Here is a 14,827-nt window from a genome sequence, read left to right as displayed (position 1 = left end):
GAAAATGGATGAGTACCAAATAAAATTGATGAAAAGTCGATGATTAGGATATCAAAATTTATATTATAGTTTGTTTGGAGTAGTTTAATTGGTAATGGTCGTGGAAATAAAAATTCATCAAAAATTCAATCTTGTGCTATCTCTTCAACTGAGACCAAAATACGAAGAAGATATAATCTTACCAAACAAACCACTCAAATTTAACAAGTATATGTTACAAGCAGAAGTCTTTGCAGTTGCAGGGATGCAAAGGTTTACAAAGGTTTACAATTGGAATAAAGACTAAAGACAACTTGAAAGAAAACTCTGAAACTCCTCTGGTGTAAACCAATTAATGGATACTCAAACCAGATTTTACAAAAATTCCAGAATGTACACTCAATACAACGGAGAGAGAGCCCGAACCAAATAAAGGAAAAATGCCTGTCAATGGTCTTCTGTAATTTACATATGGTGTATGAAGATAGACAGCATTTCCCACCCCAACTCTCTTTCTGATGTACTCAGAATTTCAGTAGGCAGCATTCAAATATTCACAGCAAACAATGAAGTGCCAACTTGAGAAAATCATACAATGATTTCAGCCCCAAATCAACAAACATGAAGATTTGAGTTATCTTCTAGTACCTCTCTTCCATGGCTGGAGAACAGAATCACAATACTTTGGTGGCAATCCCTGAGATCTGTTTCTCTTAGAGCAGCGCAGTAGTGGTATTGACATTTGATCTTCATCGACTCCATTACCCACATCTTGATTTTCACTCTGATTTATGCAAGCTGGGTCAACCGGTCTGCATATGTCATCAGCTGTGAAGAGAGGCTTTGAACTGGCAGCATTCAGGTTCTTCTGCAAATCATGAAGCATCTGCGGATCATTCGGCTGGTGATGTTCAAGGGCACTTTTGGTTCTTCTGACCACTCTCTTCTGCAAGAAAGGTACCCCTGTTGGAATGAAGATTGCTTTTCTAATCCTTTCCTTTTGCGTCATATTCTGAGGGAAACGGGACGGGTCATTTTGCATAGACCGAACCGCAACATCAGCTAAAATATGAAGCCCTGGAAATAATAATTCAGATTTGGCCTTCTGATTCTCAATTTGGAAAGGGTTCTTGCTGCTTTCAGAGGCCAAGCCCTGATCCTTCTTGGGTTTCTTGGTAGCTGGCGGATGGCAGTGCCAATCAATGGAATTCGAACTCAAATCCCTGATTTCCCCATTCATACTTGTTGACTGCAACACCATTTTCTCTGCAATCACCTTAGAAATTGAAGAAGATGAAGAGGCCTTTACCAAGGGTTCCCTGTTGCGGGCTGCATACTGACTTGAACTGCGCTTCATTGCCCCATCAGAGAACAACTTGTTCTGCTTAAGAGCTGCTTTCCACACTCGAGATTTGGATGCTTGCTTCTTCTCATAAAAAGCAGGATCTTCCACAGAATTTTCATCCGCAATACCCAAAAAATGGGGCAAGAAATGACCATCGAGGCCTGAGTCGCCGTTTGGATGATTTGACAGTGTATCTGAATTAGTCTCAGTTGAAGATACATGAGGTCGTATTACTGATATTGGGGATTTTAATGAATCTCCATTCTTGAAGGGACCAACCTTCGCAATTGAATCTTGGACTGGCAAGCATATGTCCCTGCAATAAGCTCTGGATTTTAATGGATTTCCTTCAAAAATTGCGGAAGATCTGCGGAGGGCAGAATCCTTGATGCATTGATTTCCCTTGCGAATAATGTCTAGAGAGAACCCGTCCGCAAGAGAGCCGATTTTAGCTACTGAAGAGGATCCATCTGCCATAGACTGGATTTTGCTTATCTTGAAAAGCTTCTTGCGAGCTTTGCACCAATGCCAAGTACTATCAGAATTCTCCATTGGGTATACTTCCATGCAACACAAACTTAAACTTCCTCAAAGATCAGAGCCCTCAAAGGGCCGTACAAGGGCCGGGCGAGAGCTCAAATTGCACTAACTAATTTACTGAACGGGATCAATACCCGACAATTTTACCGAGAAGATTGAACAGATCAAAGCTATGGAGCATGCCGAGCCCAACTAAAGAGAACTGCCAAACAAAATCCTGATACAATCAAGAAGTCACCATTGCTCAAGACCAGTGCTTGCTTTTTTCAATTTCCAGATCAAAGCTCTGGCAGGAACCCAAATCATCAAACTGACTAAGAAAAAGGTTTGATCAAAAGGGTAACAAATTCATTGGTCAAACTGATGACCCAACAAAATCAATTGGCCAAAACGCTGAAATGTGCTCCAAATTACAGAGAAAATAATGTGAAAAGAAACAGCGCAACTTACCAAAAGAGCAGGTGATGGTAGTCCAATCTGCAACAAAAAATGAGCGCTATATCTCAAGAGGTGGGAGCGGAAACCCTGAACGGACTACCCGAGGCAGCAACTGCATGATATGAGGGCCAACAAAATGGGGAAGGCAATCGCAGAACTTGTGTAAGAAGAGAGAGATACAAGGCCAGGCAGGTAGCGCTCCCGTTCATCAAACTGTGAAACGTAATGGAGATTTGTTTGAGATGGGACTCAAGGCCTAATTCTCTGGGATTTTATAATTATGTTAATTTTGATTGAGGCCCCCGCTCTAGGGACAAGCGCCTCTCTCCTGACTGTTGCATAGGTTGACATTGTTCCGTTGCTTAGTTAGGCCTTGGTCATTTGCGCTGTTAAACAATTCCAAGATGTTAAGGGGCTACCGTTGGCAATTTAAGATGTAGATTGCAAATCCAAGATAACATATCGAGGAACAAGTTGATTATGGAGATGAATTCCTTTGTTTGAGTTTTGGTATGCATTATTCTTGACATTAGGCATTTGATTGGGTTATTTTGTTGTAAGAAACTGTAGTTGGATACATGGGCTTTAAGCTTGTGATAATATCGATCTTGATTAGGGATTTCATTAACAACCATGTATTCTTGTTGTTGGCATTGTTTGTGTATTCTTGTGGTTGAGATTATTAGATTTTTGTTAATGGAGTAAGTTTCTATGATGTTATTTGCAAATTAATAAAAAACTTTTAAGTTTTGATTGTTTAAGTGACTTTCTTATTTATGTTATTGGTTTCATTAGTTTCAATGTGCACTTTAAGAGGAAACTTACACTACATCATGAGCAAGAATAACCTATGACGAGGATAGTTATGGCAAGGATAGCACTACTTAGTTGTCTAAGGAATATGTGGATCCAACAGAGAAGTGTTGGGTAGAGTTCTTTGAGGAAAGGAAAACTCCAACAAGGTCATTGTGTAGATGTTGTCAAGATTAATAAATAAATAAAATTATCACAAGAAAGTACTAAGAATAATATGTATAGAAAGGAACCTTACAAGTTATAAGAGATAGAGGCAAAGCTCATGATGATGAGAATGATGCCAAAAAGATGTTGATATGGTTAGAAATCCTAACAATAGCCCAAAATAAAAGAATAATTTGACGTGTAGATGTTGAGAGTGAAAAGGAATGAGAATAGGAGGCTTTCAGAATGGAAAAAAAAAGAGCATGATCAAAACTATGATGAGCTTGGGAGGGTAATGTCAATTAAATAATCTTATGTGTTTTGGGGTTTCAACTTTAGATGAGTTGATGGACTAGATTTGGAATATGTAGTAGTGCTTTTACAACAATCATAATGGGGACTCCAAGTGAGTAAAATTTGCATTCACAAGATTGAAGAGACATGCATGAAGTTGGTGGGAAGATTTCTCATTGGAGGAATGAAGAAGAGGAAAGGAAAGTGTAGAAGGAGAAATCTTTAGAAGGGTACATGGCTTAAATGTGTACAACATACATTACAATAGGCTTTGTAAAGGGGGATGAAGAGAGTATTGTTAGATTTGTGAAGGGCCTTAATTTATTCTTCAAAAGAAGTTAACATGATGGAGATGCTTCAATGAGTGAGGTTTATAATCAGTATAAAAGGCAAAATAAAGTGTTTAAGAAGATGCTTGAGGAGAATAAGAGAGGAGTTGAAGGTGAAGAGAAACTATGAGAAAGACAAGACGTTGAGAGTGACAGTCTACGAGAATCATAAACATGTTTGGGAAGAGTTTGTGATTGATTACATGTTAGGATAGATGAAGGTGGAGCATGTGATTGAATGCATGCCTAAAGAAATGGAGGATTAAAATATGATTAAATGCTTATTGGAGGAATCAAAAGAAGAGGCCTCATTGGAGACTATGCTCAAGGTAAGCTTTTATTCCCTTAATTATTTTTGTGTTGATTGGTGTACAAGAGAAGAAGATAACTTGAATATGATTGAAGATGTGTTATGAACCAAATACCCAAATAGAATAAAAATAGAAAAACAAGTAACTCCATGCCTTTAGAATAAAAGAGAGGAATGAATGAGAATCCTATTCAAGGGGGAAACCTCCTTTTACAATATAACAAATGCACCAGCTGACATGATCTCTAAATTAGGTCTCCTTGGTATATGTATGATGCAAAGGGAACTATTACAATTAAATGGTCTAGCTAGCCAATAAACACAACACTAATATAACCAATGAAACATAATAACTCAATATCTAGTGCTTAATATGCCCCTCCACTTCAAACAAGTGTTTCTCTCAACACTTGATCATTTGTGGATGTTTTTGTGTGAAGAACTCATCTTTCCATGTCATTTTTTCTACTAGCAGGTTCTTCCACTTGATGAAATACTTAGTAATTGCTTTATTTCTCAATTGCTTAATCTCTATCGACTGATATCTTACCATGTTCATTCATAAAGTGGTTTTCAAAAGTGTGAAAAATATAGTCAATATATTGTAATTTTGGGAGGATGTGGGGTTGGTGGGGGTTATCAATATCAAGGGGTGTAAAAAGGAGAATTTGGTAAAAGTAGGGGATATCTATTAAAACTAGGGGTTATTTTTATTAGAGAGATGTATTCGGGGTGAGGGGGAGGGGCGGGGGTGGTTCAACGAAAAGATATTGGGAGGTTGTTATTAATATCTAGAGAGGTTAGAGGTATTCTGATACCCCATGAATATATGCACTATGACACATGTTAACTACTTGGAGATCACATGCTAAATATATGTTTCAAGGATTGTTTCATGAGTTATAGTATGATTTTCCTTTCTTCATTAATCTTTGGTAAAAGAGTTTGAACTATGATCTTGTTGTAAATTTCTTTCTTTAAGCAAGAAATATGGAATATTGGATGTACATGTGAAGATGGAGGTAACTTCAATTTGAAATACATACTTCCAATCCTCTACAACATGTTATAGATACCATAGCACTTAGGTATTAATTACTCATTCTTTTGTTACATGAGGGACATATATTGGTATGGTTGTCCTGCATAAATACTAAAATACTCACGTCAAATTAAATTTTATTGTGATGTTGATCTACTTTTTATTTGTTCCTATTTTGTGCTATAGACATGTTTTCCTTCAATAGTCGGAGAACCTCTTGTTGGTGCTCTATCTAGTCTTGCACTACTTGAATCTTTGCTTGCTCTCTCAAGGGTGACATGATAAATGGAGGATAATGGCCATAAAGTGCCATAAATGGTGTCATTTTTTTATGAAGTATGGAAGGACATGTTGTACCACCATTCTAATAAAGGAATCCATTTAACTATTATGTATATGTATTAGATGCAAAGAAATGAAGATGCCCTTATAGAAATTTATTCATAATCTCAACTTTCCCATGAAACTAAAGATGGTAAGAGGAGTTGTGAGCCAATTGAGTACCCAAACAAGAAAATAATACAACCCAAAAATTACAAGTGAAAATTGGATCTCTATCACTTACAATAATCATAGGGATTCCATGTAGCTTTTGAACTATTTACATGAATGGTGCATCTAATGTACTTGTTTTAAAAGGGTGAGAAAGAGAGCAAAAATGGGCATACATTTTGAGTTGATCCACCTTTACAATGATGAAATTATTTCCTTCAAAATCTGGTAGACTTGTAATAAAATTGATTAAGACCTCTTCCCAAGGTTGAGTTAGTATGGCTAATGGTTGTATAAGGCTCAAGACCTTGATTGTCTCCCCCTTATTTTGTTATCAAACCAAACATTCAACCACAAAATTTTGAACATCAATTTTAAGACCTTCCCCAAAAATCATTCTTGATCACATGGTAAGTTTTTAGGAATCGTGAATGTCCTCCTATAATAAAGTGTGCAATTCCAAAAATACCTTCTATTTGGGTTGGGAATTCTTACATAAATATAGGGGATCCTGGTACCACAATTAATCATCCTTCCACACAAATTTATCTATTGCACCCATGTCCTCCTATAGTTTTTTAATGATCTTACATCACTAATTTGAGTCTTGCTTCCATTATATCCTTGCCTCCATCCAATCAAATTGTGGAATGAAAATAACACAAAATAATCCCTCTATGTCTTCTTCTTTCCTTGAAAGCACATTTCACGCTACATTTTTTTTCCCAATTTTGTAGATAATTTCAAACTCATGACCAAAGCATCTTTGTATCCCATTTTTATTTCTCTTTCAAAAATAATAATTGTTTGAAGAGGTATTTTAGAATATTATGATCTATTTTTTATCTTGAGTTGTCTTCTATTAGCTAAGGGTGCCATTTCTTAATTGCACATAGTATGACCAACATTTTTTTTCATAAATGAGTTTGAGCAAGTTATTTCCTTTAAGGTAGCTACTTCAAGAGGCAAGGGACATTCATGCATTAAAATTGCACCAATGTGATGCCTTGAGGCATCAAAATCCACAATAAAGGTTTTTGTGAATTTAGGCATGGCTAGGATTGGAGTTGTACATGTAGATTCCTTATGTTTTTCAAAAAAGATTTGATTGTTTCTTGATTCCAAGAAAATTAAGCCATTTCAATAATTGTTAAAGTTTCTTCTATTTGACCATAATTCTTGACAAACTTTTGGTAATAGCAACAATCCTAACAATCCTCTAAAATTATTCAAGGTTTTGGGGATTGGAAATTCCATCATAGCTTTAATTTTGTTATGGTCCACTTTAGTGGCTAAATCACAAAGACATGCTTGAAAGGATTTATATATAGTTATTTCTCCTACAATAGTTTTAATACCATGTCAACATGTTGTACATGATCTTCCCAAGATTTGTTGTTGAGTTCTATATAATAAAAAATTACTAACACAAATTTTCTAAGGTGGGTTTGAAAATATAATTTATAAAGCTTTGAAATGTGGAAGGTGCATTAGTAAGGCCAACTGACATCACGAAAGATTGATAATGGACTTCATGTGTTCTAAAGGTTGTTTTGGCAATGTCTTCTTACCTCCTTCTAATTTGATGATACCCATAAAAAAGAGATCCAACTTAGTAAATGAAATTTCTTTCCACTCTTCATATGATAATTCATCAATGAAAGGAATAGGAAACCCATCTTTAATGGTCATCTTGTTCAAATCTCTATAATCTATACACATATTCCATGAGCCTTTCCTTTTATAAACCATCATCATTTGTGAAGAGAAATCACTTTGATTAGATTTAATGATGCAAACCTCTAATATTTCTTGAACGATATGCTCGATCACACTCTTTTTTTCATACGTATCTATAAGGTCTAATTTTAGTCATTGCACTTTCTGGTTGCAAATGGATAACATGGTCATGATCTTAAGTAGGTGGAAAACCTTTAGGAATCTTTCCAAATACCTTGGAATTATTATCAATAACTTTTGTAGATACACAAGAATATATGGTTTATATGTTTGAACATCTAATGAGAATAATTATGTAATTACACCATGGTGTACCTCTTATAGCAATTTTTTCATGTCTTTCAAGATTATCACTTTAAAGAGTTTCCCTTGGATACCTTTAGGTTCAATTTCCTTGTCTTCCAAGAGAAATCTCTTTGAAACATACTCAAAACTAAGAGCCACTATCCCAATTATTGTAACCATTAGACCCCTAATACATAACCATCACCACCTATTTAGATTGCGTTCATTGGACTATCCAATATATACTCCCCCATAGTGAGTTTAATACTATGACACTTATCTAAATATTTTGTGGTGCCTCCATCTATAATCATTACATGAAACTATGGTGTTGGATATATAAATCAATTCAGAAGTTTGCCTAATTTGCGATTAATTAAGTTATGGGTACTAGCATAATACATCAATACTATTACTTTTTTATTTTTTTATGTATCCTTCTATCTTGAGAGTTTGAGTGTTAATGTCAACCAATGCATGACAAGATATGGTTGGAGTAGTCTCCTTTAATTCTATAGCTTATGATAATTCCAATTCTTGATCTTCTTCCTCTTCATAGTCTATGTAGAATAATTTCATCTCGCTACACATATGCCCCTTATTAAACTTATTGTTGCAGTTGAAACATGGTCCTTTTTTTCTTCTTTCATTTATTTGCAAAGGTGCCAACTTTGTAGGTTGAGTGAGGTTAGGAGAGGGAACATGGTGCTCTATATAATTGTTAATGGCCACCCTTCTAGTAGCCACATTTTTACTTTATTTTTGTTTTACTCCATTGAAAGCATGCTTTAATGATTTAAGTTCCAAGAGACACACCTCATGTTGTATGCTTTCATTTAGGGTATTATCGTCTAGAATGTTCTTTATTCTAATCCCAAACTTTTGGAAGTGCTAAATGTACTCCATAATTTGACCTCTTTGTTGTAGATTAATCCATTAAATAAAGGACATGTTGCTCTTATTATCCCCATAATGTGTTACCAACTCATCAATGGAAATGGACCAAGAGAATATAGAATAATTTTTTCATTCACAAAGCCTTTGGTGCCAAAAAATCTAACTCGGTTCTATACAAGGATCCAAGAGTTACCTTTTGTAAAGTTGGAATTTAGTGCAAATCAAAGAATTGTTCCATCTAGATATCCATGTTATAAGATCTTTCCCATCAACCATCTTCATATCAATCTTGGGACTTAAGTAGTTGCTTGGTTCCAAATTGAACCCTTTATGATGTGGATCTTGGAGGGATGAATGATAATGATTTTGAAACTTAATCTTTATGTTCTCCAGATGTGTTAAAATATTACCCATGTGTGACTAGGACTCAATAATTGTGTTCTCCTTATTTTCATGTTTTCCTTGGGTCACAATACCACCTTTAGGGAACCTTTCATATAGGGTATGTAAGAGCATTACTTCCATGTAATTTTGTAATCATTCCATATTTTGATCCATAAATGTCTATTTTTTATCTTCAACTTCTAATGTCTTTTTATCCATCCACTTTTCCATCTTTTGATCCATCAACTTTTCCGTTATATCTTCAACTTCCATCTTTTGATCCATCAAATCGTTTGTTTTGTCTTTAATTTCCCTTTTAAAGATTTCTTGTAATGATTATTTTACTAAGAATGCCCATTTGAGATTGATTTGAGGACTAGTCCACAACCCTAATGTCCAAAACATATTTAGCAAATGGTTTAAATAAGGGCAACAAAGAGATGAAACCACAAGTGAAACCTGCATCGAAGAAGCATAAGATTCTCTTGGTATTTCGAAAGGGGTGCCAAGAGGTTATCAAAGGTTAATGCAAAGTAACAAGGCTCCCACAAAAGAATCTAATTAATGTGTTGAGAAACACACTATCCAATAGGAATCTTGAGGGGGAAACTAGGTTGACAAATAAGGGGGTTACAAGGAGATAAATATCGTTAGTAAGCAACCAAATTAATATAATGTTAAAGAAGAAAATTCCAAATAGAAGAGATCAAAGGTAGCGGCATGAGTGGTAATATTTTCTATGGTCGATGAATGGTAGTATAATAATGAAGAATTTCCATAGTATGAATGAAGCAAAGGGATTGTCAAATGGCATAATTGAATAGATAAGATATCAAACTAAAAAGTAGGAGTCTAGGGGGTAAGGTTGTTAACAAAAGGAGTAAATACGAATGATGCTTAATTATGGTATGTAAACTATATAGACTCTTCATCCTAAAGAGGATATAATAACAAGGGTGCTAGAATGCAACAAGGGTTACTAAAGTACCTAAATGATAATTATGCATGTTATTCTAAGGGAAATGATTTTAAAAAGAAGCATGCTAAAGGGAGCTATGCTAAGATAAATTCTAAGTGAGAAATTCCTAAAGAGAGTCACATACCATATATAGGTGATGGATCCCATGCTAAATTCTTGCAGATAGGTTAACTGATATCAAAGCATAAAGGTTCTTGTGAAAATAAAACCAAACACAAAAATTCACGTTAAAAATGAAGTTTCTTTAATCATTTAAGGGGAAAAAATGTCTAAATGAAGTGCCAAAGCAATAAAATATATCAATACCATTTCAAAGGGCTCATAAGTACAAATTCAAAGATGTAGATGACACATTAATTGGAGTTTGTATGAAGTTGCATGAGGAAAAGGAAAAGCTAAGGATTTTCTATAAATAGGGGAATATCCCCAAATTCAATTTCATTTGTGCACATTGAACTTGGAGAATGAAAGAGGCCCTAAATTTTTGTGTGCTCATTTTGAATGAACTAACTAACAAAATTTCAGTTTGTAAGTTTAAAGTGAATGTTATGATACTCTTCTTCATTTCCAACAATTTACTTTCATATCTTAGGTCTATTTGACCTCAAGGGAATGCAAGTCAACTTTTTGGGTATAGCACTAGAAATCAGGGTAGTTTCTACATTGGGAGTGCAAACACTACCCCCTATTTTTGCACTAGCCTAGTGTAGAAAATATGGGTCTTTTCTACATTTTGAATTTTTGTTTTGGCCAAAATCTTTATTAGGAGCACAATTTTTAGGGGTAGGTGGCTACATTGGTCTTGGGTAAAATATGAGAAGGTGAAATATAACTAAATAAATGTTTTTTTGTACTAGGACAAGCTTAGAGTGTTGTGGTGTGAATGAGAATTTGAGGATATTCTAATTGCAATAAGTGGGAACAAAGTGGTACATGGGGCATTGGCTCGATATAGATTACTCAAATATACAATTAGGAATTCATTAATTGGAGAAGGGGAGGGGATATTCTCTCACATTTTTTGGTGTTAGGATGTAGAGATGGGGGTATTTGTGGTGCAGAGATATTTTATAGAGTTGATTGTCTAGGATATCTACTTTCTCACTAGGATACTAATAATGGGGGTAGTTGGAGACATGAGTTTTCATAATGGAATGAGGGATGAATAGATGAGCAAGATGTCCCCCACTTTTTGTATTTAGAATGTTATGAGCATACACCATATGTAGAGTTATGGACTCCATATAAATGGTTTTTTATGATGGATATATACATATGCACTATGGTTATAGTTTTTGAAATGTAGACTATTAATCAGTTTGTAATTACATATGATGATGAATGATAGATCATATGTGAATCAAATATATATATATGTGTGTGTGTGTGTGTGTGTGTGTGCGTGTGTGCTAAATGCCCATCTAGAATGTTATTTGCAATTGTATCTATGAAAATTTTCTAGATTTTGGGACATGGATAAATGAAATTGATTCAAATGGCTACACCAAAAGTTTAACTTTAAATATTTTCTAAAAAATGTAAGGTTTATGCACATGATAAACATCATTCAACCATATGATGAGCAACTAGGAATCAAGACAAATGTGAAGGTGATTTACACAATGATCAAGGGAATTAGCTAATAATCCAATCACATGATTGTATTCAACATTGTTATTGGTGGCAGGTTCAATGCAAATTCCATTAGAATGGAAAGGGAATGTGAGGGGGTAAAAATAACCCAAGTTTCTAAGGAATGATTCCATGAATAATGACTCATACCATTAGCATAACCTATTTACCAATGTGATGAAGGGTTCATCATAATGACACAAGAAAACAATGCATGAGATACAAATATTACAAAAGGGATGTCAAATCTCATCTTAACCTAAATAAAATATGCAAGAATGCTCTAAGAGAGACTATCATGAGTAAAGCCTCTTAAGGTAGAGTGAATTGAGGGGATTAGGGATAAGTTCCCCTTTTGGCCCCACAAGCAAATATGTCATATTTCTTAAACATTGTTTGACAACGTAAGGTCCCTACCATATTTTTTCAAACTTCCATCAACCTAAGATATAATAACCTTGGTCATACAAAAGGAATAGATCCCTTTTGTGTAAGACACAACGGTAAAATTTTCAATCATGTTAAGCTTTAGATCACTTCTTAGCTGTATCAATGGTTTTCAAGGAAACATAATAAGATTTGTTCACCCTATTGCTTACACTTCATGAGGTTTTAATCAAGTCCATGCTGTGAAGAAACAAGACACCATTCATGTCTATACTAATTTCTACAATCTAAATCAAGCCTATCCTAATGAAAATTACACAATTCCATTATTTATCAAATTATTGATGCATTTGTTGGCCATGAGACCATCTCATCTATGGATGGATTCTTAGGATATAATCAAATTCAGTGTTGACCTCGATATCAATACAAGACTATATTTACTACTCCATGGGGGAGACTTTTCATATAGTTTTATGCCCTTCATATTAAATATTTTTGGAGCCACTTTTCAACATGTCATGTCATGTTGTTTTCATGACCCGGCTCACATTATCTTGGCCTACTCCATAATCTCAATACTCATTTGGAAAAATAGTCACAACACTTACACGAATTTTGTACTATAGTCCTTACATGGGATAAGTATAACATATACTTAAACCCTATTAAGTGTTTCTTTTTCATCTCAATTCATTAGCTATTGGGATTCATACTTTCCAAAGCTAACATTACTGTAGGCCTTTTAAAATTTCAAACTATCATTGAACTACCTCTACCACACAATCTATGTCAATTGAAAAGTCTAAAAGTGATTCATAAACTATCATGGATATTCCACATGATAGTTTTTGACAACACCTCTACTAAAATACATTTGAACATCTGAAATGTACAATATTAGGTTTAGTTTCTCCTTCAATTTCTAGATTTGTTAATTATTGGTTTATGCTTATGCATGCTATAGATAAAATATGGAAAATAGAAAAATATGAAATAAAACTTAGAAACCATAATGGAAAAAGATATGATCTAGGAAACCCTTATAGGAGAAAACGCAACTGGAAGGTGAGGCTGCTCTGCTCTCTCTTTCTCTGAATGGAAATGGATGCAAGTACAAAGGAGTGAAACATGTGGTCTATGGGTTGCTATAATATACAAACCGTCTATGTTTTCTCTCTCTATCTCTATCCACTTTCCACTACTCTACTCATCTATGGATCAAAATTCACTCCAATAGAATGGAACCCCTTTTCCAAGCTAGTGGCCCAATTATAACATAGACCGATAACCTGCTAGTGGTTAAGTTTGACTCCTTCGACTCTTAAATAAAGTTACAATATTGACTCTTCTAAAGTATTATTCATTATGATCATATGACTAGTCCATTTTCCATGAATAACAGGGGCTAATGTGGAATCCTCTGAAATCATGGTGGTTAAAACATAAAGGTCAACTTCCAAGTGGCATAACTTTTGCATATGGACTATGTTTGAGGTTTTTCATGCACTGTTGGAAGAATATATGAGTGTATAATAGTGCTAGGGGTTTCCACACTTAAGTGGAAAATTTTAACCCTATAAACACCATATAATTCCTCAAATTTCTTTTGGAAGGTTTCAAACCCCAATTTTCCAAACTGAGACCCATAGATAAAAATGGTCTTATGAGTTAATTCCTTCAATTTTTCCACTCAAAAAGCATCACGATGGATGGAAAATAATATAAAGATCCAAAACAAATAAAATGTAAAAACTAATTTATTACATCACTTTTTCCTCAACTATGCCACCATTGTTCATGGTTTTCTTTGACCATTATGATCTAACATATCCTTCATTTCCAACCTTCATCGATGTGCCCAACAGGGAATTATGGGAGGTTAATTATATGTGGAAAATCCTAAATTTTAATTGATGTTATTAATATTTATTTGGCCATATATAACCACTATTTGGAAGACAATTTCAAGGGGTTTTAACCACTATCTTCATTATAAATAAATCATTTGAGATCTCCATTCAACCATTGTCACAAGTAGGGTTATGCTTCTAAAATGTAAGCAGAAATATGGAGGGTTTCTTTCTCTTGATATCATATTTCTTATTTAGGTATCTTCCTTATCCACTACAGAGGGAGTCATTAAACATTGAGGAAGCCAAGGCCCATCCCAAGGAGGGGATTTGGAGTTCATCAAATCCAACATGCTCATCCAATAGGAGTATATTTGGCCTTCACACTAGTGATGGAAGAATATTCACATTCTTTCAAATTAATTGTTCATGTTTAATGTAATGATTCTATCCTTTTTTTTCTTCCTTGCATGAATAAGTTAGGGCTTGAAGACAATAAAGTACACTTTGCGTTTGGTTTTCTTTATCTAAACACCATCTTATCTAGGATTAATATACAAAAATTAAGGTAGTGTAATTTTTATACCCTAGTAGAAAATTCTACCCAATACCTCTTCCTCTTTTTCTTCTACACCCCATGTCCCCCCCTCCACCCCACAACATTCTCTTATTTTTATTTTTTCTTTTCCTCCCACTCTTTCTTTTGTCTTCTTTTATCCCTCACGCCACTCTTCCTATTCTCTTCCTCTCCAACTATAGTTCCATAAGTTTCCTATGTTCTACAAGAGAAATCCCCCCCACCATAAGTAAATAAATTTAAAATTGTCTTCTTGATGATTCTGTTGTTGAGTAAAAGGAGCACATTGAGGATGACATAATTTCATGTTTTTAGCATGAATGTGTTTGGATATATTTATTTTATACCTTGATTAGGATTTATC

At 34.6% G+C, this 14,827-nt stretch overlaps 1 protein-coding gene across 4 annotated transcripts; it reads right to left on the bottom strand.

Annotated features, from left to right (window-relative positions):
• Positions 1-551: 551 nt before the first annotated feature.
• On the bottom strand, positions 552-2,572 carry LOC149229991 (uncharacterized). Of its 4 annotated transcripts, none has more exons than XM_089375975.1 (2): positions 2,315-2,572; positions 552-2,178 (listed from the first exon to the last, which is right to left on the bottom strand). In XM_089375975.1, exon 2 carries the CDS (start codon positions 1,889-1,891, stop codon positions 614-616), a length of 1,278 nt encoding a protein of 425 aa, XP_089232101.1. In that variant the 5' UTR covers positions 1,892-2,178; positions 2,315-2,572; the 3' UTR covers positions 552-613. The 4 variants fall into 4 exon arrangements, with proteins under 4 accessions (XP_089232101.1, XP_089232104.1, XP_089232103.1 ...); XM_089375978.1 differs by having other exon boundaries at positions 552-2,174; XM_089375977.1 differs by having other exon boundaries at positions 552-2,150.
• Between the last annotated feature and the right edge of the window lie 12,255 nt (positions 2,573-14,827).

This window comes from Pinus tabuliformis, chromosome J (assembly GCF_031772625.1).
Source record: "Pinus tabuliformis cultivar Carrire ecotype Pingquan chromosome J, CPIR1, whole genome shotgun sequence".
In the NCBI taxonomy this organism is placed as follows: domain Eukaryota; kingdom Viridiplantae; phylum Streptophyta; class Pinopsida; order Pinales; family Pinaceae; genus Pinus; species Pinus tabuliformis.
Note: the sequence above shows the minus strand (reverse complement) of the source record. Positions and strands in the feature narration are given on the sequence as shown.

What these genes read in the sequence shown, in the direction of transcription:
- LOC149229991 (XM_089375975.1), bottom strand. Translation starts at nt 1,891, where the DNA reads ATGGAAGTATACCCAATGGAGAATTCTGATAGTACTTGGCATTGGTGC.